General features: G+C 39.6%; 8 protein-coding genes across 22 annotated transcripts in view; 3 read left to right on the top strand and 5 right to left on the bottom strand.

Moving 5' to 3' along the window:
- Positions 1–489: 489 nt before the first annotated feature.
- LOC145734451 (CWF19-like protein 2 homolog) lies at positions 490–2,557 on the bottom strand. The gene is made up of 4 exons (XM_081987824.1): positions 2,445–2,557; positions 1,931–2,370; positions 994–1,875; positions 490–941 (listed from the first exon to the last, which is right to left on the bottom strand). The coding sequence occupies exons 1-4, from the start codon at positions 2,445–2,447 to the stop codon at positions 554–556; spliced, it is 1,713 nt and encodes a 570-aa protein (XP_081843950.1). The 5' UTR covers positions 2,448–2,557; the 3' UTR covers positions 490–553.
- On the top strand, positions 2,365–9,184 carry LOC145734460 (uncharacterized). Of its 4 annotated transcripts, none has more exons than XM_081987845.1 (9): positions 2,365–3,044; positions 3,419–3,689; positions 3,745–3,856; positions 3,911–4,012; positions 4,070–4,389; positions 4,447–4,694; positions 4,750–5,161; positions 5,213–5,421; positions 9,060–9,184. In XM_081987845.1, the coding sequence occupies exons 2-9, from the start codon at positions 3,622–3,624 to the stop codon at positions 9,062–9,064; spliced, it is 1,476 nt and encodes a 491-aa protein (XP_081843971.1). In that variant the 5' UTR covers positions 2,365–3,044; positions 3,419–3,621; the 3' UTR covers positions 9,065–9,184. The 4 variants fall into 4 exon arrangements, with proteins under 4 accessions (XP_081843971.1, XP_081843972.1, XP_081843970.1 ...); XM_081987846.1 differs by lacking the exon at positions 9,060–9,184 and having other exon boundaries at positions 4,750–4,906; positions 4,964–5,161; positions 5,213–5,503; XM_081987844.1 differs by lacking the exon at positions 9,060–9,184 and having other exon boundaries at positions 5,213–5,503.
- On the bottom strand, positions 5,611–9,056 carry LOC145734436 (protein-lysine N-methyltransferase SMYD4-like). The gene is made up of 11 exons (XM_081987792.1): positions 8,798–9,056; positions 8,511–8,742; positions 8,282–8,456; positions 8,069–8,222; positions 7,455–7,622; positions 7,112–7,406; positions 6,771–7,057; positions 6,533–6,713; positions 6,320–6,473; positions 5,978–6,266; positions 5,611–5,923 (listed from the first exon to the last, which is right to left on the bottom strand). Exons 1-11 carry the CDS (start codon positions 8,887–8,889, stop codon positions 5,803–5,805), a joined length of 2,148 nt encoding a protein of 715 aa, XP_081843918.1. The 5' UTR covers positions 8,890–9,056; the 3' UTR covers positions 5,611–5,802.
- Positions 9,146–12,770, top strand: E(z) (histone-lysine N-methyltransferase E(z)). The gene is made up of 12 exons (XM_081987790.1): positions 9,146–9,411; positions 9,457–9,548; positions 9,603–9,908; positions 9,958–10,078; positions 10,131–10,291; positions 10,701–10,801; positions 10,932–11,157; positions 11,206–11,387; positions 11,444–11,705; positions 11,760–11,930; positions 11,982–12,164; positions 12,225–12,770. Exons 1-12 carry the CDS (start codon positions 9,251–9,253, stop codon positions 12,449–12,451), a joined length of 2,193 nt encoding a protein of 730 aa, XP_081843916.1. The 5' UTR covers positions 9,146–9,250; the 3' UTR covers positions 12,452–12,770.
- Positions 12,677–17,083, bottom strand: LOC145734428 (DENN domain-containing protein 1A-like). 2 transcript variants are annotated; one of them, XM_081987780.1, is made up of 14 exons: positions 16,856–17,083; positions 16,599–16,754; positions 16,410–16,547; positions 16,224–16,359; positions 16,119–16,172; positions 15,802–16,059; positions 15,648–15,749; positions 15,375–15,602; positions 14,662–14,826; positions 14,575–14,607; positions 14,314–14,522; positions 14,108–14,267; positions 13,706–14,050; positions 12,677–13,655 (listed from the first exon to the last, which is right to left on the bottom strand). In XM_081987780.1, the coding sequence occupies exons 1-14, from the start codon at positions 16,870–16,872 to the stop codon at positions 13,332–13,334; spliced, it is 2,325 nt and encodes a 774-aa protein (XP_081843906.1). In that variant the 5' UTR covers positions 16,873–17,083; the 3' UTR covers positions 12,677–13,331. The 2 variants fall into 2 exon arrangements, with proteins under 2 accessions (XP_081843906.1, XP_081843907.1); XM_081987781.1 differs by having other exon boundaries at positions 12,677–13,652; positions 16,856–17,082.
- A 114-nt stretch (positions 17,084–17,197) lies between these two features.
- Positions 17,198–25,509, top strand: ValRS (Valyl-tRNA synthetase). The gene is made up of 13 exons (XM_081987769.1): positions 17,198–17,427; positions 17,862–18,035; positions 22,099–22,220; positions 22,277–22,441; positions 22,494–22,908; positions 22,964–23,164; positions 23,217–23,567; positions 23,623–23,918; positions 23,974–24,270; positions 24,327–24,567; positions 24,625–24,949; positions 25,002–25,282; positions 25,339–25,509. The coding sequence occupies exons 1-13, from the start codon at positions 17,281–17,283 to the stop codon at positions 25,438–25,440; spliced, it is 3,117 nt and encodes a 1,038-aa protein (XP_081843895.1). The 5' UTR covers positions 17,198–17,280; the 3' UTR covers positions 25,441–25,509.
- On the bottom strand, positions 17,594–22,001 carry Nrd1 (Nardilysin). The gene is made up of 2 exons (XM_081987770.1): positions 21,572–22,001; positions 17,594–20,906 (listed from the first exon to the last, which is right to left on the bottom strand). Exons 1-2 carry the CDS (start codon positions 21,912–21,914, stop codon positions 18,046–18,048), a joined length of 3,204 nt encoding a protein of 1,067 aa, XP_081843896.1. The 5' UTR covers positions 21,915–22,001; the 3' UTR covers positions 17,594–18,045.
- Positions 25,510–25,790: 281 nt separating the features above from the next.
- Lar (tyrosine-protein phosphatase Lar) overlaps positions 25,791–27,933 on the bottom strand; it is a 118,562-nt gene continuing 116,419 nt past the window's right edge. For all 11 annotated transcript variants that reach the window (XM_081987741.1, XM_081987749.1, XM_081987743.1 and 8 more), the window contains 3 exons: positions 27,653–27,933; positions 27,426–27,561; positions 25,791–27,366 (listed from right to left, as the gene is read on the bottom strand). In XM_081987741.1, coding sequence (XP_081843867.1) covers positions 27,298–27,366; positions 27,426–27,561; positions 27,653–27,933 — 486 coding nt within the window. In that variant the 3' untranslated portion in view covers positions 25,791–27,297. The remainder of the gene's footprint in view (positions 27,367–27,425; positions 27,562–27,652) is intronic.

A 27,933-nucleotide genomic window follows, 5' to 3' on the forward strand; every position in this document is an offset into this window, starting at 1 on the left:
CTAATTCTAATCAGTGTATTATCAGCTTAAGCCACGAACTGGGACTGTAAAAATCCAACCTCTATCGGAAGGTTTTTTCAAGTAAACAGCATTTGAGGGGGGCGCGTCTTATGTCCTTTGACCTTAGACCCACTTCACATGTCACTTATCACTTATCATTGTTCAGTGGGTAATGATAATCTGATTGAAGTCAAACTTTTAAATTATTACATCTATTTTTAATTAGTTTGGGGGCAAAATACTTTAAATATGTCAAGTTTGTTTATGTTTACCTTTAAACGTCAAAATCAACCTTGTTTTTATACTGAAACGGTATTGGTCTAAAATGTGGGATTGATACTGTCGCTATGATTGTGATTGGTTGTCGTAAATTGACGACGGCATTTTTGTGTCTGTCAAATGTCGTCGACGTTGCTGTCTTTGTTTGTGCAACATGTTTGGATAAAGACCACACCTATTTATGGTAGAGAGCACCGGATTGGCCTAAAATAAGGGTTTTTATCAGTTTTTATTTAAAGGACAATTCTTTTCAAACTAAACATTTTTTATTATGTTACACAGTGCAGTCAAAATCTTTCCACTGATTGGAAAATTCCAACACTCGTTTGTTTTGCACGTCAAACGGCTGTCTTGCAGGCCTTCGCCACAAGTTATGGTCCAAATCCAGGATACCGCCAATAATTTCCTGAGCGAAATTTTTGGGAAACAACTTTTCGTCCTCGATCACGTGCGCAAACCCTTCTTCGCTACCAAAATCCACCGCAAAGTAGGCTAGTTCTTTAGGGATGGCTTGGCGTACGTTACGACCCCTCAGGGAGACCAATTTCTTGTTTTGGGACCACTCGGTTTCCGATTCGTCTATGGCTTTCTTGAAATACATGGGAGCTAAAGATGCGTCTGATTTATCTAGTGGGATACATTCCAGTACTGTGTGTGGATATCTAGAACATACAGATTAGTATGATTATGATAATATTAAAAAATGTAAGTCACCTGTGGAAGCCTACAGCAATTTCAAAAAACACTGGTTCCTGTTCTTTAGTCTGAAACAGCCTAATCAAAGCCTTCCTAAAGTTGTTAATTTCGTCCCATTCATTCTCATCCAATTGCGTAATGGAACAACAATGCCGGATCGGTACAATAAGACAATGTCCGGGTAGCAACGGTTCGTGAGCAGGCAATGACAGGTACACATACTCACCCATGGATACAATCAAATGTTTTTGCATACTGGACTGAACGCAACGTGAACAATTCTCCAGACTGGCGGACACTTTTTTGTGCTCGTTGATCGTTTTGCTTCTAGTCTCTTCTGCGATTTTAGAGTCGGATTTTTCCCGTCGTGCACTGTCCGCAAACAAGTCGTCTAAATCGTCGTTTTTGCGCAGTTTTGAGGCGATTTTCATAAATGTTGAGTCCTGGTCACTAGCCGAAGTGTATTTTTCGTTTTCAAACATTTGTTGAAGCGAGTATTTGTCATCGTCGGGGAAATACCGTACGCGTTTCTGGTCAGAGTGGGTTTCAGCAGTTTTTTTGCGACGTTTTTCATTTGTATAGTAGTCACTACTTGGTGCTTCCAATGGTTTAGCCAGGCCTTGCCTATTGTTTTGAATCAGCATTTCCTCCTTGTCTGGCCCATTGGTTTGGAACAGTTTCCTTGCTTGATCTAATTCTTTTTTGAGTTCTTCAACCAGTTTATTGTCACCCATTATTTCAGCTTTTAGCAGTCTGCTTGCTAGATGGTTTAAATCATTTTGGGTTATGGGTTTGTCCTGCACTGAGGTTTTTGAGCTTGATGGTATTGGGTCTTCACTGTGACGTTTTGGGTCAGACTTTCGCCATTTTGAGTGATGTGACGATCTGCTTGAGTTGTGTCTGTTTAGAGTGTAAAATAACAGTAAATATATACTTTAGTGAGTTGGTAACATACCTGTAGCTGCGTTCTTTGCGATCATCACCCTCCCTGGGTTTTTGAAACTTGGGCAAACCATCCCCACCATCTTTCCAGTACTTATTTAACTCTCTGCTGCTTTTCCTAGGGTCATACTGGTCCTGTTCTTTTTGCAACTTTTTCTCCAACTCCTTCAATTTGTTAGAGTCCTGAGTGGAGATTGAGGTGAAACTGGTGGGCAAACTCATCCAGTCTTCTCGTCTTTCGGCACATTCCTTTCTATCCAATTTCTGACTGTCTGGACTTTCAGATGCACTACTGTGACGCCGTTTGCGGTGTTTCTTTTTTTCTGCGTTATCAGAGGGGCGGTCTGGACACTTTACCACCGAGTCAGCTTCCACCCATTCTTCCTCAGAGGAACTGCTGGGTTTAGAATGGTGTTTTGACTTGTGTTTTTTATGTTTTTTGCTGTGTTTTCCCTGTGGAGCAACGTGATGGGGGTTAAACCGCAAATTTTCAGTTAATGTTAGAATTTTAAAACTAACCTACTTACCATGTTAAGTCCTGTGTAAACTGGAAAAAGTTATTCAAAATAGTATGTTGCAATGGTATGTTTACGAACTTAAATGAAAACATAACCTATAATAAGAACATTGGTGACAGCACTGTCAGCTGTCAAAATTTTATTATTGTAAATAAATGGAATAAAGTTGCCTAGATGTGCCACCAATTATGTTTAATTCAATTTGTCTCTGGTATAAATGGTATGTAATGGTGATTTTTTTTGTTCTATTTTATCATTCATTTGATTAAGTTTAGAAAGGGATAAAGTTTTTTCATGAACGTGGTTTTACTTTTAACAAAAGTTGTTAAATGACGGTGACGAGGAGAGTCGCATCCAGGTGATTTTGTATGTTTTCAGTATGTTTGAGACAAACGTTATCGCAGTTGGCTTTGCCTTGGTTTAAAACTTGACATTTTGGTAGTGTCGGTTCAGGTTTTCACCAATTTTTGTAATTTTTTTGAATATTTTCACCTGGTGAACGGTGGAAGCTCCTGCAGGAGGACTACCAGAGGAGGTATTTCAAGTGAAATTACGTTTGTGGCAGGTGGCAGCAAAGATATGTTGAAATGAATGTATAGCTAGAGCAGGGTGAGTTTTAAAGACGTTTTTGACTTTTGGTTGAAAGGTTTATTTATTTATTTGTGGCGTAGTTCGATGTTTTTGTGGAATTGACCTCAATCCAAGTCAATTAATTTTATTATTCAAGGGGTGCCACACACTCTCGATAGTGGCTCGTTTTGACGCTTTGTGGATCGTGCAGAGCGAATGTGACCTCACAATGACGTATTTTGTGAAAGCAATACTTTGACCAACTGTCAACTACGTCATCGTGACGTCAAATTCGCTCTGCAGGTTACATGGGGCTTCAAAACGAACAGACCTATTATTGCGACTGCTTTACCCCATTTTACTGAAAGTAGTTACAAAACCCTTTACTTTCTGTCTTTTCATTAATGTAATAGCAAGTGCAAGCTAATAACGTGCGCGCAATTGCACACACGTTGCCATGTACCCGCTTTTACCCTTACTGTGCGTAAAGAGGGATGAGACAAAGCAGAACAACCCCTAATTGGCAACGTTGCGCCTTCTTGTTTGCAAACAAATCAATAGCGGAAAGTGTGGGTATTTTCTATACTAACAAGTGGAATTGGTGTTTTTTTGTGCAATGACCGAGCTACAGAATGGACTATCATCTGGTTGGGAGCGTAAATTTGACGAAAACTCTTGCAAGCAGTAAGTTTGCGTATTTAAACTGTGAAATTTCAATTGTTTTAAACTTCTTGTGCAGTTATTATTTGCGTACGACCACCTGGGATGATCCGAGGACGAAACAACGAGATTTACAAGCAGCCTTAAAGCGTTCGCCTAATTTGTCCATAGAACATAATCTACACATGCAGGTTTGTTCACTTTTGAGTTAGAGACACATTATGGCGGGAAGTTTGCACTTTTAGGCACAACCGCACCGATCACCTGATATTAGAAGAAATTCAGTGCACCCAAATCACTCTTTACCGCCCATAGAAGCTTTCTTACCCAATTCCGTCCCTTCACAGGTACTTTAGTATGCCCTACCTCTCTCATACATTTTCCAGACTGTTTTTGGCTTGCAGGAAACCAAAATAACCGTGATAAGTCCTCTTAAATTGCGGAGCGCCAATTTATTGGATGAGTCGGTTTCAAAAATTGCCGCCATGTTTCCTACAGTCACGGAAACCCATATCCGACTGTTGCTTAAAAAGTACCTGAACCGGGAAGCTTTGGTTATAAGCGCTTTGCAAGTGGAGAAACATCCAATAACCACTCCAGGACCTTTTTCCACCCCTCCTCCACAACGAAACATTCAACTGAACATTAAAGAACCCTCATCAAGAGCTGGAAGCCCGTTTGTAGGGACGCGCAATAATCACTCCTCACCTAAACTAAAACTACGGTAAAACTGGGTAGGGTAACACTCAAAGCAGTGTAACTAATGTGGAAATGCGCGTAGGTACATGAAATCAATTTTTCCCCATGCGGACGAAACGATCATCTTGGAGTGTTTGCAAAATAACGAAAACAGCATCCAGAAAACGTCAGAAAAACTGGGTGAGATGGGTTACAGCAAAAAAGAGATTGTTAAACCGGTGACGTCTCTTGTGAAAACCAAAACGGTGGACAGTGATAAAATTGAGAAGGAAAAGTCTCAAAGTCTTGCCGTCCCTGTTAGAACGAAATCTGCGGAAGAGAAAGAGAAAGGTAGTATTTCCGAGACATTATGGTGACTATTCTTTATCGATGAGTGTGGTTTCAGTGAAACGAAACTTAAAAGACAACTACGACGACGTTCCAGATCACTTGATTTGCATGGCGTTGGAGAGTGTGAACTTTGACGAGAAACGCGCCAGAGAAATCTTAAAAATCATGAAACAAGAAGACAGCGAGGCTCAAACCAAGAAAAACCTACGCAGGTTAACAACCCATTGTTTTGTTATCTACGTGATTCTTATACAAAAAAAAAATTGCAGAAACTCCACTTCCGATACTTCCTGTACGTCCTCCGAACCAAAATGCCAAATACCAACCACTCAAAGCAGACAATCCATAAAATCACTGCTGAAAAGTGATAAAAGCAGTAACAGATTTAGCAGACAATCTGACAACCTGTGCAACACTCAAGGCCACAACGCTAAACTGTCCAAAGGGCCTAACGATAAACTTTTACTGTAAGTAAAGTTTAACACCATTTTTTCGGTCTTTTCATGGTAATTTTTAAGGGAACACTACGTGCAGTGGCAGGGCTGTAACAAATCGTTTGCCAAAGGCCCGCAAGGTCTGGCCAACGGCTCTAATCAAACGTTGCTATCCAAAAAAGTGTACGCCCCGTGCGGCCCCAATTCAAGCCTGAGAAATGGAGCTGCCTACGGTTTGGCTAAAGGCAGCATTTTCACTCAAATGAAGGCTCTGATTGTAGGCGAAACTCGAGGTAATTAAACTAGTCTTACAAATGTATTTAATTATCTTATAGTAAGAGGTTTGGAAAAAATAAAGTTTCATGACAGCTCTAACACACCATCCACCATGTCAATCCTCAATTCGTAATTGTTCAACTATAATCGTGCTGCTTGAAGTGCTAATTACACTTTAACATTAACAATAAAAAAAAACAACCAAATTCTTAAATATAACATTTTATTTACTTATTTTTTTTTACAAATCGGAACTTATTCATAATAACAAAAATGGCATTTTCAAAAAATATTTTAATCTCCCAGGACGTTAACGAAAGTGAAACGGTCGGTTACTTATTGAATATCAAGAACAAAGTAAATGCTAGGGCAGTTAGTAATTGTCCTGTGTGCGTCTTTTACTTATTCGAAATAAACTCAATCTTTTTATTCAGTCTGTTAGTGATGTGAGTGGGGTAGTACAGGTTTAAGATTACTTTAGCTTCCCTTATCATGTTTTCAACGTTTTGTAGGAACGTCCTGAAAATATGTGACTTGAGAGTGGAAATTCCTTAAAAAGACTTGAGAACTCACTTGAGATTAATACAGTGTTTAGGTTGTCTGTTCTTCAAACAGTGCAAAATGGCCAAAGCTGCTTCGTACAGTTTAGTACCGATCACGCGGTAGCTCTCTCCTTTTCTAGCCTTTTCGTTTTCCAGCCACAATTGGAAATACTTGAACATGTTTTTTACGTCTCCAGTTTCCAAGTAGTAACTGTACAGTCTGTAGTAAATCTCTTCAAAATCCTTGTGGTGCTTGTATAAAATCTTCTGTCGGATTTTCAGGCATTTGAGTAAAACTTCCACTTTGTGTCCCTCTTTACCTGCAAGTCAGTAGTGACACCTAGAAAGAGTCAACGAGGTTTAAATAACGTACTTTTTAGGTATTTTTGAGCCTCTTCGTTGATCATTTTAAAGTGTCGTACGGCGTATTCGCAACCGCAATCGACGCAGCGGCAAACTGTGCAATTTTCCGGCAGTTCTCTGACTAAACCGTTGCATTTTCGACAAATATAACTGTCAAACATTTCCTGAAAGTTTCGTAGAACAATCACACTTATGGCAAGTTTATGATAAACAAAACACTTACCACTTCTTTGGTGGGATCACTGCATATGACACATTTACATTCAAAATGATACAAACTTTTGCACACTCTCTGTCTGGGTCGTTTTACCAATCCTCGATAATCGACCCCGTAACAGTTGAAGATTTCTTCGTTTTCGTTTATGTCCTCAACGGCCTTGACGACGATTGTATCACAGACGAAACTGTCCCAAATGTATAGTACAATCTGATCGTCTTGTAAATGTAAGGAAAATACTTACAAGTTGGTTATATTAGGCCGACAGGAGTGATTCATAATACTAACTGAAGGAAACATGCCGCAAGCGACTGAAATCATTACGTCAGGAAATAAAAGATCGCTGGTCGTGTAGGTCCAGTGCTCGATGATACTCGAATTGCACGATAATTGAGCGATATGCTTGGTGAGCAAACCTCCGATGTACTTGATCAACGTTGTAAAATTGTTTTTGGGACATTTTTGTTGCGTTAAGTACCAGGCAAAGAAGTTTGTGTAGTTTTTCAAGTAGTTCACTATGATGGTAGCCATCTGCAAATAAAACACTTACAATCACTTGTAAAAAGTAGTGGAACACAAGCTCACCAAAATGAAGGGAGCGGCGTTTTTATTTTTGTAAATATGGGACACTAAACGATTAAAATAAGGATAATTGTCGTCTTTATCTCCGAAATGTTTCAAATCTTCTGTGTGGTCCCCTTTTATCGTCTTAAAACCCGACTTGACACCCTTTAAAATGGCCTTTAAGGCGGGAAAACCGATCCCTAAGTCACACCATATATTCGCCTGCATTCCCTCACACTCCCACCGATGACAATCCTCCCACGATACGGTACGGCATTTTTCGTTGCAGTAAACGCACAAAGTGCACGAATGACATCTGCAACTCTCACTGATTATCCGCCCATTATGGGCTCAAACGACTTACGGTACGCTACTGATGACGTCTTTCAGGCAATTGTAACATTTGAAAGGATGAAACTCTTTTTCATCTTTGAATATGGGGGCGAACAAAAATGCCTTCTCTACAAACAACACCTCACCTTTCCGAATATTTTTTTTTGCTAACACGTGACGACCACGCGTTTCGTCATAACTGAAAAAGAATAAAAACGTCACCGCATTATTTAGAGAGCCAGAATGCTGAGTTAAGGAAGTCATTGTATACGTTCACCCGACGTCAGCAGCTTAGAAGCTAAGTAAGCAGTCATAACAAACTAAATAGGACCGCTCTAAGCCGCTGACGTCGGGTGAACGTACCCATTGTTTTACTATAGCAGGACTGCAATGTTTCCATTCGTTTTTATGCTCTAGGGAACCTGCAGAACAAATGTGACGTCACGATAACCTGATGATGATAGAATTTTGTCAAATTACGTCATAGTGACGTGACATTTACCCTGCAAGGACCATGGAGCCTACAACCAACAAGGCCAATATGCTGCCAATTGACAGCAAAATAAACAAAATGCAACATTGCCAAATCTTCAATTTTACATTTATTCTTAACCAAGTTAATGCAATTAATACAAACAATCTTACCTCATTTTTAGTTTGGAAGAGGCAGATTTAAAACTGTCACTCTCCCCCTCATCAAACTCTGGCAGTTCATACAAATTCTCTTTGTGTCCATCCCAATTATTGTGCCCTTTCAGGGGCATTTTCTTAATCTTATTCATTTTTAAAATGTGCTTTTCTGCAGCAAAAAAAAAAACTTTGATGTTTGTGTGTGACTTGGGTGCACTAAACACTCACCTTTGTCAGGTACATTTTCAATATGTAGAAATTGTAGTGCTTCAACCATGCATTTTTCCAATTCGTCCTTGAGACCAGTTTCACAGTAACACTCTGCTTTCCTTAAGTAGATTTTTGGTCTCAAATGTTTAGGATAGTTGGTTTTGAAGCACAGCTCAATGTCTCTGAGACAATTCTGCAAATTACCATTCTACACTTGGTCTAATTTGATATTGAACAAAATCAGTACAGAAAACTCTCTCATTTCAAATGAAACTGCAGATCTGTTAGCCAGGGCCAAGCCATACTCCTGCCCATTTGGAGTAGCACAACATAAACTTTTGGTGTACAATTCAAGGCTCTTTAGCAGCTCCTTGCGGGCGTAACATTTGTTTCCCTCTTGCCTATAAAAAGTGGACAGGGTGTCATCCTTTTCCGCTTTGTTTTCAAACTGAGTTTGCAGCCAAGAATCCACTGGTGACCTACACACATTAAAACATTCACTGAAAGCCCGGGAATAGTTAATACACTACTTACAGGTCTAAATTGTAAAATTCGGTGAAAAGTTCAAAGATATTCCCCTCTATATTGGCGAATTTGTCTGTATAGTAGGTCAGGAGGAAATCCATTTTAAACGCTGGAAATCACTGTAAACGACGCGTCTACGTAAATTCTACAATTTTAAGTTTTTAAGCATTATAGTTTGGAAGCACCACACTGAATACAACTGGAAGATCTCCTGTTATTTTCATAAATTAAATAATATAAATTATTATACAGGCATAATTTTTTTTTTTAGTTTAACCTGAATGCTGGATGGAGGTTAAGTTTTGAATGACACTAGACTTGAACTACGTCAGCTGTCAGTAATGTCATATTAAGTCTTAGGTTAAGGTTAGGGAATAAATTAGTTTGTCCATTTTTTTTTTTGGTGGTACTTTTTTTGTTTACAATTTTAATTTTACTTTAAACACGTTAAAGTGGCTAATTATGTCTAAAAACAAAGTTCCTTGCGACTGGAAGAAGCGCGTCAAACAGGAATATTTGCGTTTACGGCAGCAAAAACGCTATAAAAGAGCGGATGAAGTCAAATTGGCCTGGAACCGAAATCGCGACCAAGTGACTGAAGTACTGATTGGGGAGCAAAAAAGGTAAAACCGTTTCCAGGCTAATTCAAGTCTACAAAGTGGTTTCAGATGGGCTGATGGTAAAGCTTACTGGGCGCAAACTCCTGACCTTCCAGCCCATTCCACTTGCATGAAAAAGGCTGAAGTAATAGGAAATGAAGGTACCCCAAGTGCTCAAACAACCTCCAACTACCCTTACCACCAAACTGTTGTAGGTGACATACAAGTTGTGGCCATAAAAATCATAAATGCAGTCACTCCAATTCCAACAATGTACAACTGGGCCCCCATACAACAAAACTTTATGGTGGAAGATGAGACTGTACTGCACAACATTCCTTATATGGGGGATGAAATTCTGGACCAGGATGGGACATTCATTGAAGAGCTGATTAAAAACTATGATGGGAAAGTGCATGGGGATCAGGAGGCTGGGTTTATTGATGATGAGTTGTTTGTTGAGTTGGTTCATGCCCTGGTGCAGTACCAGGACAAACCAGAGAGTAAAAAAGATGAGAAAGGTGTGTTAGTACATTTATGTTTAGCCTCAAACTTATGTTTTTTTTGAAGATGATCTTGGGGAGATTAAAGAAAAAATCACAGACAACCTGGAATTCCCAGGCACTGTAATATTCAAGGCAATATCCAGTCAGTTTCCTGACAAAGGGGGTCCTGATGAATTGAGAGACAAGTAATAGTTTTCTCATTTTACAATAAAAAACATTAATATTTTTTTACTAAAGGTACATAGAGCTAACAGAAAGGACAGATCCAAGTGCCCCTCCAGAGTGCACTCCCAATATAGACGGTCCAAATGCGGCGTCAGTACCCCGTGAACAAACCATGCATTCCTTCCACACCCTTTTCTGCAGAAGGTGCTTCAAGTATGACTGTTTCCTGCATCGTAAGTATCTAAACTGTGACAGTTTACCAATGTTAGGTTAAGTTCATTTTTGGCTTTAAAAATCACTACTAAACAAAAGGGGGGAAGTTGTGCATTGATTAAGACTTAACAGTAACAAGTTCCTGTAATTTTGCTGGGCAAACCTGTACAGGATCTGAAGGTAACTTCACATACTAAATCAGCCCTTATTTTTTAGTCATTCTCATTATTTCTATTATGTTTAGATATTTTAATTAGCCATCTTAATTTCTGGGTTTAAAGGGGAAATATTTTATATCATTTACATATTTTATGCCATTACATCACATTTTTGTTATTGCACAGGATGTTTGAGTTTTAACTTTTAGCTGAAAGATCCTGTGTTTTGTAGCTTAATAATCATGGTAGTTAAATTCAACTGTTTTATTAGGTCTACAAGCGTGTCACCCAGGCCCAAATTTGCAAAAAAGACGCGGTCCGGACCTGAAACCGTTCAGTGAACCATGTGGGCCGGACTGTTACATGCATCTGGTAAGGCAACTTCATGGGTTTTGTTGGTGTTTGAACCAATTAACAGTAGATGGAGCCTGTTGTGAGTAGTGGGGATAGTAAAGTCCTTAAACAGGCTAAAGGATGTAGACAAATTATTTTCTTCCTGTAGGAGGAGGTGAAAGAAAAAATTGCGGCAAAAGCAAAGCAGGTTGAGGAATCTGAAAAGGTCGAAACCGAAAAGGAACAGGAAAAGGAGAAAAAACGCAAATTGATGGGGGAGTCAGCCGAAACAGTTATTAAACCCTCGAATAACAATCCCAGGAAGATTTGCAAGCAAACCAGCGTCGACTCAGGGAATGAAGCCAGCAGTGAAGACAGCAATGATAGCAACAAAGGTAACCTTTCAGCAATCATCGTTTCGTATGCATTTTAGCGGTTTTTAGATTGCGAAAATGGGGATCTAGTGTCTACGGTCACTTCCTTTAGTCTGTTAGGCCAAATGGGGGCTAACGATCACAACGAATGGACCGGGTCCGATGAAAGCTTGTTCCGAGGATTACACAAAGTCTTTCTCAACAATTACTGTGCCATTGCACAGATAATGCTGATGAAAACCTGTCAACAGGTAAAATCGAACGTTTTATAATGTCATTCATCAAACAGAGAGACTTTTCTTTGTAGGTGTATCATTTTGCGACAAAAGAGGCGGCTGACATGCCTGCCGAAGAAACGATGCGTGACTACACGCCGCCCCGCAAGAAGAAAAAGAAGCACCGTCTCTGGTCGATGCACTGTCGCAAGATCCAACTGAAGAAAGACTCGAGCAGCAATCACGTGTACAATTTCACGCCATGCGACCATCCCGGCCAGAATTGCGACAACAATTGTCCGTGCATTGGCGCGCAGAATTTTTGCGAGAAATTCTGTCAGTGCAGCTCGGATTGTAAGTGCACTTGCACTATTGCTAGTTCTCCAAGCAAATAAGCGGCTTTTTCAGGTCAGAACCGCTTTCCCGGATGCCGTTGCAAAGCTCAATGCAATACTAAACAGTGTCCATGCTATTTGGCCGTGAGGGAATGTGACCCAGACTTGTGTCAAACCTGCGGGGCTGATCAGTTTGACATCACCAAGATCACTTGCAAGAATGTTAGCGTGCAGCGGGGTTTGCGTAAGTGTCACATGATTACTCACAACTGTATAGTACAAGCTGTTGTTGTAGATAAGCATCTCCTGATGGCTCCTTCCGATGTTGCCGGTTGGGGGATTTTCCTCAAAGACAGCGCTCAAAAGAACGAGTTTATATCCGAGTACTGCGGGGAGATTATATCGCAAGACGAAGCCGATCGGCGTGGAAAAGTGTACGATAAGTACATGTGTTCGTTCCTGTTTAATTTGAATAACGGTAAAATTGACAATGCTGTATCTATTTGTTGAAATTTCATAAAAAAAATTGCACACACAGATTTCGTGGTGGATGCTACACGTAAAGGCAACAAAATCCGTTTTGCCAATCACTCAATCAATCCGAACTGTTACGCCAAAGTGATGATGGTTAATGGCGATCATCGTATCGGGATTTTCGCCAAAAGGGCCATTCAACCGGGCGAGGAGCTCTTTTTCGATTACAGATATGGCCCCACTGAACAATTGAAGTTTGTGGGCATAGAACGCGAAATGGAATTTTTGTAGTGAATTCAAGGTTTCATTCCTAGTTTGTGATTGGTCAAGTAAAAGCAGGTTTTTCTGACCAATCTCTAAGTGGGATTTTTCAATTATTTTTGCGATTTATTTACTATTATTTCATTTTATGCTAATCTTTGATTAGGTACTTTATACATTAATTTTAATATTAGGATAAAATTAATATACTTGTAATATTGGGAGGTTAATTTGTTGAGAACAGACACACACACATATATTTATTACACAGGTATGAAAATTATTTGGGTAAGAAAAGACTCTTTGTCAAGAGACTCTGTCTCCTTATTATATGAAATTTTCATACCTGTTTGCTTGTTTTATTTCAATATACAAACAAATTACATTCAATTAGTTTGAAATATTATAAAATGTTTCATATCACAGCTAAGTCTATATGAAGTTAATAAGGGGGAAATCATTTAGCACACAGGTTGTTCTAGAGGACTTAAGCCGGTCTTTACCTGTCTATAATCACTTTCAAAAATCAAGGTATTAGTTAATGGGTGTGACAGTTTTGGAGCATTTTTCAACTCACTCAAAAAAAGAAAATTTCACTATTAGAGCACAATATTGCAATAAATGCCAAATAAGGCGGTGTATAAATAAAATCAACTTAACAATAAAAACAATAAACAAGTACAGCTTTGATCGGTTTGCTTTCTTTCAGGTAAACCTACTTGAGTGTTTTTTTAAGGGCGTAAACAATATGACAAATTTACGTCATCTCATGATACTTTGATTTATGCCATATTTGACTAGACATGGCAATCTCTTAATCAAAAAAACGCTCAACGCAGTATATGTTACATGGCCAGTCTTTTCTGTACTTACTAGGAATGTTTTTTCTTTGTTGTCATTTGTGCGTATTTCAATCAAACTTGGTCCATTGACGTTGGGCGTTGCTCTGACTGGACGACTGCGCGGCAAACGGATCAAAATTGAAATTCAAGCCGTAATCCTTCAACAAATCCTGATCCTGTCGACTAAAGCGGGCGGCTTGCGCCCCATTCGCCATGATATGGTGATTCTCGTAGGAGGAACTGTACAACGGGTTCAGGACACTCATCGGGGTTGATTGATTGTCCGAAGGAGTTGAATAGGACGAAGTGGACGAGTGCGATTTTAGTGGATCGAAATCGTCCAAGTCTGACGCTGAATCCAATCGGATTAGGTCTTCGCTGGTGTCAGGCTGCTGGTAAGAAAAATAACACTAAAAAACTCAGATTGTGTTTGCTTACCAACCTTCCGTCTGCTTGTAGATGAAAATGACGCGGGAGGTGTCAACTTGACAACGTCCACGGTGTTGCGATTGGCCAGATAAAAAACAGAGTCACCGTTTTCGTTCTGGCCCCCACCTACAATAAAAGACTTGGTGGTGTCCAGCAGGTCACTTTGTCTTGCAGGCGGCGAAAACGAGTCCTCTAGCGGAGATTGCAACAGGTTACTAGTGTCACGATGATTTGAGGTGTAAAATCGGCTTGATATTGAAGGTAAAGGTGGCAAGGATGGTCGTGGTGGTGGCAAATTCCAGCGCTCCGGACTGGCTGGCGAACTTTTAAAGTTTTCCAAACTCCTCACAGGCTTCAACTGCACAAAACCAAAACGTCTGGACTTGCACTTGAAACAGAAAAGCGCAAAACTCACCGAACGATCCACTGGAGGTGTATCCAAGTTTAACTGCAGTAAGTCCTTCATTTCTGTCATTAAATCGATGCGGGGTATGTCAACAGGACTGCCACTTCGCGGTGTATCGAGTACATCAGGTGTATTAGGGTGCGAACTGGGACTTAAAGGACTGTACGACCTGCAAATCCCTTATAAAATGGCGCCTAAAAGTTGTAACAACAAACCTTTGTAAATTGGCATTTTTAATGGCTAAAGAGGCGTCCTTTTTATAGCTTGCTACAGGCACCATAAAGTCAGACATGGTCTTTCTTTTAGTGGTGGGGGAATTGGGCGCTGACCTCGGCTTTGCACTGGCATAGTCAGAACCGCCATCTTTCAGCTTGGATCGTAAACCCTTATAAGCGCTTTTCACACCCTTCCCCCCATCTTTAACCTATATTCCAACCGTGTACAAGCTTATAAGCATCAAACAATCAGTTACTCACCGTTTTTACTGCCGACTTCATTGCAGGATTAGCCTGAAACCACCAAAATTACTAGACAAACCCAAACGCCATTTTGTAATAATTTACCTTATCTTTAACGCTTTTAAAGAAGGCAGAACCTTCTTTTGTCCATTCCTTGTATTGCTGCTTTAACTTGTTACCGGATTTAGCCGAGTAGTTTTCTAGTTCAAACTCAAACTCGTCTGAAAATCCACGCCCGGTATTCAGTAAGTTCAGTCGTTCATCAATAAACTGTAACCGGAAAATTTTGTAATGTCACCTTGACAAACGGATGTTATATTTGTCAAGTAAAGGGTTGCGTTCATATCGTAACTATTAATACTAGTTTATGATTGGTCAAAAAAAGCAACTTTCAGTTTCCTACTTTTTTTTTACCAATCACCAAACCACCTTCCGTTTTGACTAAAACGGAAGACGCCATTTTCGCCTACTGCGCAGTTAGTAGTAACCTAAAAACCGCAAAGATTTGTTGTTTGTGAGTTTGCTTTTCGGTCCGTTAAAGATTAATTTTTTCAAACTTAAATTAGTTGAATCATTATTATTGACTAGTGGATTTGTGAATAGTGGACAACAGCAGATCGGACAACGATTTACGTAAGTAAGAACAATACGGTTAGTTGTGCAGCTTGTGGTTTAGCTCAAACTCCAAAAACTAAATATCAAGGTAATTTCAGCAGTAAATTGCTAACTGATTGATTAATAAATTAGATATGTTGCATTTTATACTATTAAATAAGATTGAAAGGTAAAAAACTCATTCATTGAATTAATTTAACTACCTGTTGAAATATCTGCAGCTGAAGCATTTTCCTTAAAAAAGGTTGCAGACTAACTGGTCTAGTTTCAATAAAACGTTCCTCATCAAAACTAACTTTCTGGCCTGGCTGAAACTTTAAAGCGTCCCTATAACCGCCTATCAGCTGCACTAGAGCCCTTAGAAACGCCCTTGGGACCCAATCGCCCAATTCGGCCGACTTGTTGCGCAGTTGTTTCCTCAAAGAAGTAATCTACTGACATTAAGTTAGTAAAACTAAAAAAATTAAAAAACTGACCACATCTTGAGGTAAGTTATTTAAATCATCAAAGGGAGTGTCCACAGTGTTGTTGTCGGCATCCAGAATCACCACATCACCTATTTCAGCCCTATTTACTGTCTAGAAAGCAACATTAACATCAACAAAACAATCTGTATTATTTAGTAGTTACCTTGAAAACTTCTTCAGGTACACCAATCAAAAATGGCATGGGTGCCAACAGGTAATCAACTAAAGAAAGTGGCAACAGTGGAATAAAAATGTGCTGCCAAATCATGGGGTATATAATGTCATTAGCTGATTGGACACAGGCACTTAATCTTTTTAACTGTCTAGAAATGAAAATTATTCTTCTTTCATATAACATAGAAGCAAATATGATCATCATGTTGGTGGTGTCCACTGCATTGTAGTACTCTGTAAGGTTCCTCTGTAAATTGCAAAGATAATAATTTAACATAGAAATAATTGCCAAAATGTACAACTTACATTTTCTGGGATGCTTGGTAGTTGAAAAGGTCTTGGGACATCAACTGTAAAAGTCTACAAAACAAATATTAAAAACAACATTTTTAACGTTTGAGTTAATCTTACACTTTGGCCTTGATTGAATGGTATGGTGATTCTTTTGCCTGGTTCCACTATTCTAGTGCTGTAAACTGTAGATAGAAACTCTCTAAGATCTTCTGTACGTGAACTGTGCATTAATACTGCAGTGGTGTCTAGAAACCTGCAAACCAATTACTTAAAAACCTCAGCTAAAACAATAATTAAACTAACTTGTAAAATGACTGGTGCCAGGGTAAGTAACTTAAAACTACAATGGCAGTTTCAGATTTGGGATCATGCCTGCAAAACCCATAAGTCCATTTGGACTCCAAATCTGTCAGCACAAATGAATAGTGTTGGATAACTTCGCTGTAAATCACTTAACTTATCAAATTAAATCTGACTTATATGAAACATTACTTGGTGAATTTGTAAGGATATGCAAATTTAGGGACTGCTTTAAGCACCTCCAGGTCCTTGTACTTTTCAGGGTATTGCTGAATAATCCAGGCCTCTTTGGTGTCATTAGGTGGTACCACTTCACAGAAACATTCAAAAAAATGCTCGACATTTTCCCTGCAAAACCACCAGCTTTAAATAGGTTCGGAAATGACGAAGGCAAAAATAGAAAGTGGTTTCCTTGGCCTTTTAGTATTTGGAATATTAAATTTTATTACCTGATTCTGGAACTCATTACAGCTGCAACCTATAACTTCATTGCTTCAATATTTTGCAGTTTAGGGGTTTGTTTAATTAATACGTGTAGAACATGGTAAAAGTGTATTTAAAACTTTAATAAACACAACCCATTTAATTAAAAAACAGTGAATTGACAACACTACTTGAATGATATAAAATCATAGAATTGCACCAACATAAAATATGTGTTGGTTTGACTGTGATCATTCGCTTGTGATTTGTCACAGTCAAAACAACCACTCAGCTTAGACGTGTTGGTGCAATCCGCCAGATGTCACTTTGTAAAAGGAAGAACAGACGACGACCTAACCTACAAAAAACGCACGAAACACTGTCAAAAAGTTCGAGGTTACTACCCCCTAAAAGGAAACCGCAGACGGTGCAACAACTCCCAGGCAAAATCATGGAAAATAACGCGGAAAATGCAGGTGACGCACCGCCGAAAACGGCCAAACAGCTGGAAAAAGAGGCGAAAAAGCAGGCCAAGCTGGACAAGCTGAAACAAAAGCTGGAGAAGAAACAGAACGTTCCAGTCAAGCCGGACGTAGAGGTAGAAGGGGTCTGGGGGGACTTTCCTAACATATGTTTCACATATAATAACCTAATTTTCCATCCCAGTAACCCAGTTTAGTCAAAGTTATAATAATTTTCTGGGGTTATGTAGAATAATTCATAAATCAGGCATTTTATAACAAGGGGGCAACAACAGCTTATGTAAAGTTTTAATAGTGTTTTATTGTCAAATAACAAATGTTTAAGATTGATTTTTGTAAATATGCAAAAAATAAATAATTGCACAATAATATTAAACAATTGCAGCATGTATAGCTAATTAACAGAAATAATAGCAAAGAAATTACAAGTGATTAGCATTCAGATGAGGTCACATACAAATAAATGAAGGCAATGTTGCTTATGATTCAGCCTGGAACATTCTCCCAACATTGCTCTCCAGATAATTTAAAACTCATTTTAAATTTTTAGAAAAAGGAGAAAAAGAAAGAGGTGAAAGGTGCAGCAATTTACGACGAAAACACCCCTGAAGGGGAGAAGAAAGACATCATCAAACACTTACCCGACGCTTACAGTCCTAAATATGTGGAAGCAGCTTGGTATGGATGGTGGGAAAAACAAGGTTTTTTCAAGCCTGAATACCAGGTAAGTGTTTTTATTTTGAATTAAAAATTTGAACAGACTTTTTATAGTTGCTAATATCTGTAATAAAATAGTTAGGGATTTGTTTAGCTTTGGGTTCTTCAGCTGTTAAGAGCACCACTTCTAGTTTAGGTTTGTCTGTAGACTCAGATTTGGAACCTTCAATTTGAAAGCTAATTTTCCTGAAATTGTCCCGCGTTCCAAACAAGTTGTGACGACCCCACCATAAAATAACTTGCTTCAATCCAGTCTTTTGTATAGCAGCAACTTCTTTTGGTATCCGGTCAAAAAGATACTCTCCCGTGGTTATTTCGCAAAAATTTCTGTCCACCTCCTCTTTCAAATGAATGTCAACGCACTGTTTGATTTTTATTAGGTTTTCCTTCAGTTGTTCAAACTCCTCCTCTTTCAGTTTTTCCAGCAAAACTTTGGTGTGCTTCATAAACTCTTCAATGCGCTCGTCCACATATTGCGCGGTTACTTTCGAGGCTTGTGCGTTTACCGTTACCGTGTAACCTAATACTCCAAAAGTGTCTCTAACTGAACAGTAAACGTGGTAGCCCAATTGTTCTTTAGTCCGTAAAATATCGAATAAAGGCTCCTCGATTGCCATCATAATTAAATCGGCTATAACACTGTTTTCCACTGTATACAAATCAGACTGGTAGTAGTTGGTTATAACGGAATTGGTGTCACTTGGATTAATATTTTTGAGTCTGCAACATCTCTCACCTTTGTCCACCCTAACAACGTTGAATTTCGGTAAATCTTCCTGTTTAAGGGGAGTGCTTTTTAGGCTGTCCACGACTTGATTTACAGTGGTCACGGCCACCGTTTCACTCACATTACCTTGAATCAACACTTTAATATACAAGTTATTAAACAAATTGGTGGCGTAAGTTGTGACGTCGTCACAAGTAATATTTTCAAGCACTGAATATCGCTCCACAGGGCTCCAATTATTGTCTACTAGCAGAGATAGTCTGAGGTCTTTAGCTAAAGTTCCAGGCTTCAGGGCTTTATTGTAGTAATTCTTCAACAACTTATCTTTAACAGCTTTAAACATGTCTAGAGATATACGGGAGTTTAAGGTTGTTAAGTGACCCACAATCAGTCGGAGTAAAGATGGTAATTTTTCATTGAATCCGCACACTTTCAACGTCAAACCTTTTTCATGCGCCGCAATATAGTTAGACAAATCGGCCGTAATGGCTGGGTAAACGTCCTCGGCTATTTCAATGCTAAGAAGATTGATTAAAATGTCTAGCAAGCAAGCGTTTTTGCACTCGTTTAAGGCCAAAGGACTGATCAAATAAAAATTGTAGTGCGCCATAGGCAGTTTGAACTTAACGTCCTGACGATACCACAACTCTACTGAGTGGTTGCTCAGCAATTTCACGGGATAATCTGGATTATTCGGTTTTTCCGGCAGAAGACTAAAGTCTTTAGTGATAAAATCATTTGGGGGTGGCAAAGACAGGTCTGGGATTAGTGGAGCTTGTACCCAACTCTCCAGCCAATCGCCAGGAATGTCTACCGCGCAGTATTTAGTACCAAACCACTTTTCTGTTTGGTACCCTTGCACGTCTTTCGGTGTTTTAAAAACAATGTAATTTGCTTTGTCCGGTGTCATGTGTGTTAAGAGTTGCGTGATTTCGTTAGGGTCAAAATCAAAGTACAGTTCGGTGCCAGTTAGGTAATCTTCCGGTGGATACGATTGCATGATCTCGCACAAGTTTTCCACAATATCGATAGGGCTTTGCTCGTGAGCGTATTGAAAACTCATCTGTGAAACTGATTTTAATTCCTCGAAAATTCTTTGACTTGGTCCCGTTTGTTTCAGCATGTTTAAGTAAGCAAACACCATCTGAATTACTTCTTTAAGATGCTCGTAACCTGCTTCAGTTAGGCTTAAACTCACCCTAAATAACGTGTAGAGGGTGTTGTGTTCTGTGCCAGTTTCCCCATTACCAATGTCGGTGCCTAAAACCCAGCATTTCTTTTTTAAATACGATAGCAGACTTCCTCGTCCCTCGTCCCCTAAAAGATGCGATAGAAAGTGTTGGGGTTTGGTGCGGTATTTGTTTTTTAACGAAGGTAGTGCCCAAGTTATGTCCAGTTGACATAAGTCTTTGACAGGGACCACGTGGTAGATACGGTTAAACTCGGGAGTGTCAAAAACATTAGTTACCCCACTTAAACATAGAGGGGGTAAGTCGTTGCTGGGCACCCCAGAAAAATGGGTTAAAACCATTCCTTGCAACTCATCCAAACTCAACCGCGCTTGCACTGTTAAAGTCATCCTATGGGCTGAGTAATGCCTCTTCCTAAACTCATGCACGCCCTTATACAACTCCTCATCACTCACATTATCTCTTAAAGTGATTAAATTCCCCCAAGCAAAACTATTCACAGGAGAGTTGGTTTTAGCCAAGGAGCACAACAACTGTTCCTTCCTTGAACTGTCTGACGTAACTGACATTTGAAATTCCGACTCTATCGACTCTCGTTCCCTGGTCATAGCCTCGCGTTTCATTAGCGGCGCCTTGAAAAACTGACTGAACCGATCCAGGGCCTCGTCAAAATACTTCTCGATACACTCGAAATAAAATACCGTAGTTTCCGCGTCCGTGGAAGCGTTATCGCTGCCCCCGCTCAACTTGATGAACTCATCGAACGAGTTCTCTTTGGGGTACTTTTCGCTGCCCATAAAAACCATATGCTCGAGAAAGTGGGCCATGCCGGGAACAGTTTGAGGATCGCTGAAACTTCCCACGCCTATGCAAAGACCAGCCGCACCCAATTTTTGACCCTGATGACGTCCGTGACGGTTTGTTTCACCCTCATCCATTTCAATGCTTGAACCGTCAGATTCTACAAGTTACACAGTTGACAGGACTACTACTTTGTGTTTATAAGCTTATCTATAGTTGGTATGTGCGTAAATCACAACACAGTGGATAGATTGTCATAATAAGCAGCACTGTGTTGTGATTTACGCAAATACTATGTACAGTTACACCACTACCACCAGTCATTTTGAAGGTTTAAGTTTAATTGAAGTTTATACTGTGATGTCTGTAGTGCATGCAAAACAAAGAAAATCACAGCCTGAGGTTCCCTCTTATTATTTATTATCATGGAATTCTTATATAAAATCTCAAACTGACCCCCATTTGCATCCTTGTACTTTATTAATTAATTAAGATTGGTTCAGACTGTGACAATACAGATGGAAAAAGTCACAGCCCTCACTAACTTAACCTAGGCTTAAAAGTACGACGGTGCGAATGGGGGTACAAGTTTAGACCCAATATAGTTGGTACTTGACCTTTTTTGGAATAGTATGTCAAATAGATTATTTTGGCGTCAGTGTTTACTAGAGTGTTTGCAATGTCTGTCTCATTTTGACTCATTCTGATAAAACAAGATGCCCTATGTTACTACAGCTTAAAAATTAAATTAATACTTTCGCCACTTATTTGTGTGGTACAATATACTTTTTTTATGCATACCCTAAGAATTACAAATTTACTAACCTTCCCCTTCTGACTCATCACTATATTCCACCTCTGAACTGCTCTCCTCTTCCTCAAAACATGCATACAAACTGGTTTTATCAGAGATGAGACAGGCGGTTAAACCGTTGGCGAGTTTGATCACTCTGTACTCTTTCTGATCGCTGGCGCTCTTTGTGGGGCTAGCCAGCACTTGGAACGAGTTGGTAACGTTAGTGAAAACGCCACTTTTCAGTGGATTATCCAAGGAAGGGCTTTTTGGACTAACCATATTGGGTTGTTTTGCCGCTTTGTTCATCACCGTTTTTCTGCTGTTTTGCAGTACTGATTTAAGACAGTTGTGAAGTTTTATGGTAAAGAACATACACTGAGAGCCCCGGGGTACTTTATTTATGCCGGTAATTGATGAAAAGTTGATTTTTATACCCTTGTTGCAAGGTTAGGTTAAGTGTCAAAGTGGGGTTAGTTAGAGTGAGGTTAGATTGTCATTATACTCACCTCGTCTTCTTTTCTCATTAACCGGGCAATAAACGAGTGTGTGGTTTCAGAGAAACGACATCGCTCAAGCTGATAAAAAGTTTGTAATCGTAATTCCACCCCCTAACGTGACTGGTTCCTTGCATTTGGGGCATGCTTTAACTAATGCCATTCAGGACTCCATAGTAAGATGGTTTGTATACGGAATAATGCTACAAGCATGGGGGCGACAGGTTGGTTTTGTTTCAGGCGTAGAATGAGCGGTTTTATGACTTTATGGAATCCTGGTTGCGACCACGCTGGAATAGCCACTCAGGTGGTGGTGGAGAAAAAGCTGTGGCGTGAAGAGAAAAAAACGCGCCACGACATTGGCCGGGAGAATTTCGTAAAAAAAGTGTGGGAGTGGAAGAATGAGTAAGTTCTCAATTTTGCTTTCAAAAATTGTTTTAACACAGTTTGGGTTTAGAAAAGGGCACCGCATTTACCATCAGCTTAAAAAGCTCGGGTCCTCCTTTGATTGGGACAGGGCTGTGTTCACTATGGATCCGAAAATGTGTCGGGCCGTAACTGAGGCTTTTATCCGACTACATGAGGATGGCACCATTTACCGCGCTAACCGTTTGGTTAACTGGTCGTGCACTTTAAAATCCGCCATATCAGACATTGAGGTGGACAAGGTGGAGCTGCCAGGACGTACTCTCCTGTCCGTACCAGGTTATGAGGAGAAAATCGAGTTTGGCGTTTTGGTACACTTTGCCTATGAGGTGGAGGGAACTAAAGAAAAGGTCGTAGTGGCTACCACTCGGATTGAAACGATGTTAGGAGACACCGCGGTGGCTGTACACCCTAACGACCCTAGATACAACCACCTACATGGAAAGGTTACTTAATATTAAATCCACTGAGAGTAATTTTTTGATAATAATTTCTGTACAGTTTGTTACTCATCCATTTTGCCAACGAAGATTGCCTATAATCTTAGACGATTTTGTGGATCTAGAATTCGGTACTGGAGTGGTAAAAATCACCCCCGCTCACGATCCTAACGATTACGAAGTGGGCAAACGTCATAATTTACCATTTATCACTATTTTTGATGACGAGGGTTGCATTGTGGGTGATTACGGCCAGTTCACGGTAAGCTACTCTCCACTGCCTCGTTCATTCACTGACCCAACTCTAATTGAAGGGAATGAAACGTTTCCACGCCAGGAAACAAATCACCGAAGCTCTGAAAAAGTTAGACCTCTACGTGGAAACGAAAAATAACCCCATGGTGGTACCGATTTGTAATCGTAGCAAAGACGTGGTGGAGCCCATGCTCAAACCCCAGTGGTACGTCAGTTGCTCCGAAATGGCGGCCAAAGCTATCAAAGCAGTGGAAACAAAAGAATTGAAAATCATACCCGAACAACAGGTTAAAACGTGGAACCATTGGATGGAGGGGATTCGGGATTGGTGCATTTCCAGACAATTGTGGTGGGGACACCGTATTCCCGCCTACTTTATCACTTTGAAAAATGGACAACCTGTCTCTGAGGTACTACTTTCAGTTCCAACTACAACTAGATAAAAAAAAAATGTGGTTAATTTAGGTGGAAGAAGAAAACTGGATTTCAGCCCATACAGAAGAAGAGGTACTGCAGAAGGTGATTCAAAAGTTCGGTCTTCAACCTTCTGAAGTCAACTTAAGGCAAGATGATGACGTGCTGGACACGTGGTTTTCGTCCGCCTTGTTCCCGTTTTCCATCTTCGGATGGCCGGACAACAGTAAAGAACTCAACGTATTTTATCCCACGCACTTACTGGAGACCGGGCACGATATTTTGTTTTTCTGGGTTGCCCGCATGGTTTTCATGGGACAGAAGCTGCTGGGACGATTACCATTCAAGTGAGTGACCCAACAACCCAACAGAAAATCACTCTATTTTTCTTATACGAAACAGGGAAGTTTACTTGCATCCGATTGTGCGGGACGCGCACGGACGTAAAATGTCCAAGTCACTCGGTAACGTGATCGATCCCATGGACGTAATCACGGGAATTTCTCTGGAAGACTTGCAGAAACAGCTAATTGACAGCAATTTGGACCCCAAAGAGATTGATAAAGCTAAGGCAGGCCAGAAACAAGACTATCCGGACGGTATTCCTGAATGTGGTACGGACGCTCTTAGGTTCGCGTTGTGCGCCATGTGTTCCGGCCGGGACATTAATCTGGACATTCTACGGATTCAAGGTTACAGGTTGGCTGATTAGGTTCATTTCTTGGATACCCCTGGTATAGCAAATTGAATTTCAGATTTTTCTGTAATAAAATTTGGAACGCTACCAAATTCGCTCTCACTTACTTTGCCGCTGATTTTGTTCCTCCAACACACTCAAACCTAATTGGAACAGAAAGTTTAATGGACTTGTGGATGCTGAGCAGAGCAGGAACGGCCGCTAAAGACGTTATTAACGGTTTTGAGGGTTACGACTTTGTTTTAGCCACCACCTCAGTGTATAATCTTTGGTTGTACGATCTTTGCGATGTTTACCTGGTACAGTAATGCACTTTCCTTGTTAAACAGTTTAGGAGAAAGTTCATTCTTTTGCAGGAGTATTTAAAGCCGATATTCACCGGAAATGACGCCGATGCCAAGCAGGCTGCTATGATCACCTTGTACCGTACTTTGCATATTGGTTTAAGGCTGTTGTCACCTTTTATGCCCTTTATCACTGAGGAATTGTATCAGAGACTCCCAAGACCTATAGAGTTGCTGGATAAGGTGCCTAGTATCAGTGTGGACGCATTCCCTGACGAAGAGAGGAAGTTTATAAACGACCGCGTGGAGAAAGAGGTGGAGTTTGTGCAAAAAGTGGCCAAAGCCATTAGGTCAACTAGGAGCGACTACAATCTACCGAACAAAATGAAAACTGAAGGTACTTGTGACTATTGCCTCAAAAAATCCATAAATTGCAATCAATCTTGCAGCATATTTACACTCTATTGACACGCAAACGAGTGACACTCTGGAGAAGTACTCTAGCGCTTTACAAACTTTGGCTTACTGCTCAAAAACCCCGGTGAACCAACCATCTCCCGACGGTTGCACTATTATCACGGTGTCTGATAAATGTGAAGTCCATTTACTCCTCAAAGGACTCATCGAGCCTGCTAAAGAAATACAGAAAATTCACAAAAAACTGGAATTTTTGCAATCCACCAGACAAAAATTGGAACAATCTATGAACGTCCCTAATTACTCCACTAAGGTATTCAGTGTGTAGAGAAACCATTCACTATGTTCTCACCACAAAAACTATTTCAGGTTCCCAAGGAAGTGCAAGACAGTAATAACGAAAAATTGAGCGAAACCAACGCGGAACTAGCCAAATTGCAAGCCGCTTTAGAGTCCTTAAGAATTATGTAAGTGCATTTTTTGTAATTTATTATGGTCCAAAACAAAATGAACGCTTAATTAAAGAAAAATCACTTAACATTCCTACAATCCGTAACGCTAATGTAGTTAGTACATTTCTAATCAAATTCTGGAAAAAGAAGGTTTCTGACTTTTCAAAAAAGTGAGTGATTACTTCACGTCCGTTTGAACAAAAATTCAATTTTTTTATTTTTTTAATTTTTTTTAACAGAATTCGTTTCCGAATTGAAACTACGTTTTCACTTTTTTCATCGAAACCAGCAAAATTTATAAAGTGGTCTATGAAAAAAAAAAAAGAAGTTTAGGAACCTCTGGTGTAAAAATAATGAAAAAAAGCAATATTTTTAAAATCTAGCTTTGTTCTTTATTCTCTTTTTTTATTCATTCAGGATTCATTTTTTCACAATATCTTGTGTGCTACAACGTTTTGTGAGTTAGTTTACAACGAAATTGAAAAATTAATAAATCAGTCTATATTATGTACGGTACCACGCGTTTGGTACACGCTTAAAAAGAAAACGTAAATGCTATCATCGGGGTTGCGTTTAATTTCCTAGAAACCACAACAATCCCAACAGTTCGGCAACCCCGAGCATTTCATTCACATTTTATTAACAAAGTAAGTTTCTTAATATTACATAAAAAATTGGTTAATGCAAAATGTATATAGGAATTATCTATAAATAAAGTATACACAAAATGGCCTTTTGAGTATTACACGTAAATATTAATGAGATATGTCAAAAGAAAACAATACTATATACTATACATATTTCACTCTTAAGTATACTGCTGGTTTACAAATTTAAGGTTGTAGGGACAAAAGGGATCATGACCGTTTATATATCTTGATTATTATAACTTTAGTTGCATGTCATCAAGGTAAAAATGGGCGGCGTTGGCAATGTAGTTAAAAACGAACCGGAATTGAAAAATATGATTTTACTTTGATATTTAATGTCAGAACCGTGAATACATCGTAACCGGTGCAGTAAGTGGAAAGTACTACCTTATTTGAATGCATATATTACTATCCGTTTTCTCAACATTAGCTAAGAATGTTAAGATGAGTTTAAGGATAGCTTAGATAAGTTTACTTTAGACTCTGTTATTTTGCACCTGATCTGTCACATTCAAACCTCAACTTGTTGTACTTAAAAACAACTTGGAAATGTTAGGAAAACAGGCGCTTAATTTAAATTTCCGTATCTATGCAATGTTATTGTTCAGTAAGTTCGATTGGTAATAGAATCACCTGCGTCGTACAACTAAAGTTAAAGTAATCAGGGTATATGTGTGCTGCGTATTCTTGAAACGAATGAAGCGAGTGACCAAAAGAAACGTATTTAATCAGTGTGTTAGCTGCTTTTGTTACATTCTATCAACTCTTTTCTTGAACATCCAATAGATATAGATAGTAATGATAGAATGTGACTGGTTGACAATCTGTTAATAAGTCTCTTTTGTCGTTTCAAGAATACAGTCCGAGAAAGGAAGGGCAAGTTAACAAAAACATAAGAAACACTACAACACTGTTAAATATCCCATGTTAGGCACATTTTCAACACTTTTCATACATTTTAAATATACACAACGACGACCACATCTGAGGGCCCACAAAAGTGGAGGGGGAGAAATTTGAAAGTTAACAAATAGGGGAGGGGGTTCAATGGGGTCGTCGTGACAGTTGGGAGGAAAGGAGATGGAACAGAAGTTCTTGTTATTGTCATCTTCTGTTTGCACTAAACGATTTCCAATCGTTTTTACTATTATTGGTCGTTTACATGCTCATGTCGATTTTCTTGCATGAAGATGTAAACGGTACATTTAGACTTCGTAACTACTAATTTAAGTTGCGTAGTGATCGAATGACCCTAAATATTCCAGGGCGGCCCTATAACAGAACTGGTACTGGTCCTAAGGGCAACAAAGCAATTTTAGTAAGGATTAGATTATTAAAATTTGAGGGTACTAACCTCAGTTTGAACCATGGCCGGTCGCTGGGTTCTTAGTATCCTGGCCGTTTGGAACACGTCCACTACCCCTTCATACTGCATTCGTTCCAATACGATGCTGAGGGTGATAAATACCCCCGTTCGACCAACTCCCGCACTGTAAAAACCACATTTTTAATGTGACAGCATTAACAAAAACGATAACGTTGCATTAAAAGAAACGGTGATTGAACTGTATCATTCCTCACCTGCAGTGTACCGTAATTGGTCCATCCTGACCAAACTGTTCCTTAGTTTTGTGCACTTGCCCAATGAAATCGATAAAACCATCGCCCGACTTGGGTACACCTTGTTCCGGCCAATCAGTAAACTGGAATTGACGTACCGTGCGAGATGATCCGTCTCTTGCGTCCGTCACCTTAAACTCCCGCAGTATGTACTGTGGCATGTTGTACTCTGCGATCGGGTCTACGACGTAACAACCGTAGCGTACTGACCGATCATTAGGCCAGTACTGGTAGCACTTTTC

Source organism: Ips typographus, linkage group LG10 (genome assembly GCF_016097725.1).
Source record: "Ips typographus isolate SLU linkage group LG10, UJ_Ityp_2.0, whole genome shotgun sequence".
Taxonomy (NCBI): domain Eukaryota; kingdom Metazoa; phylum Arthropoda; class Insecta; order Coleoptera; family Curculionidae; genus Ips; species Ips typographus.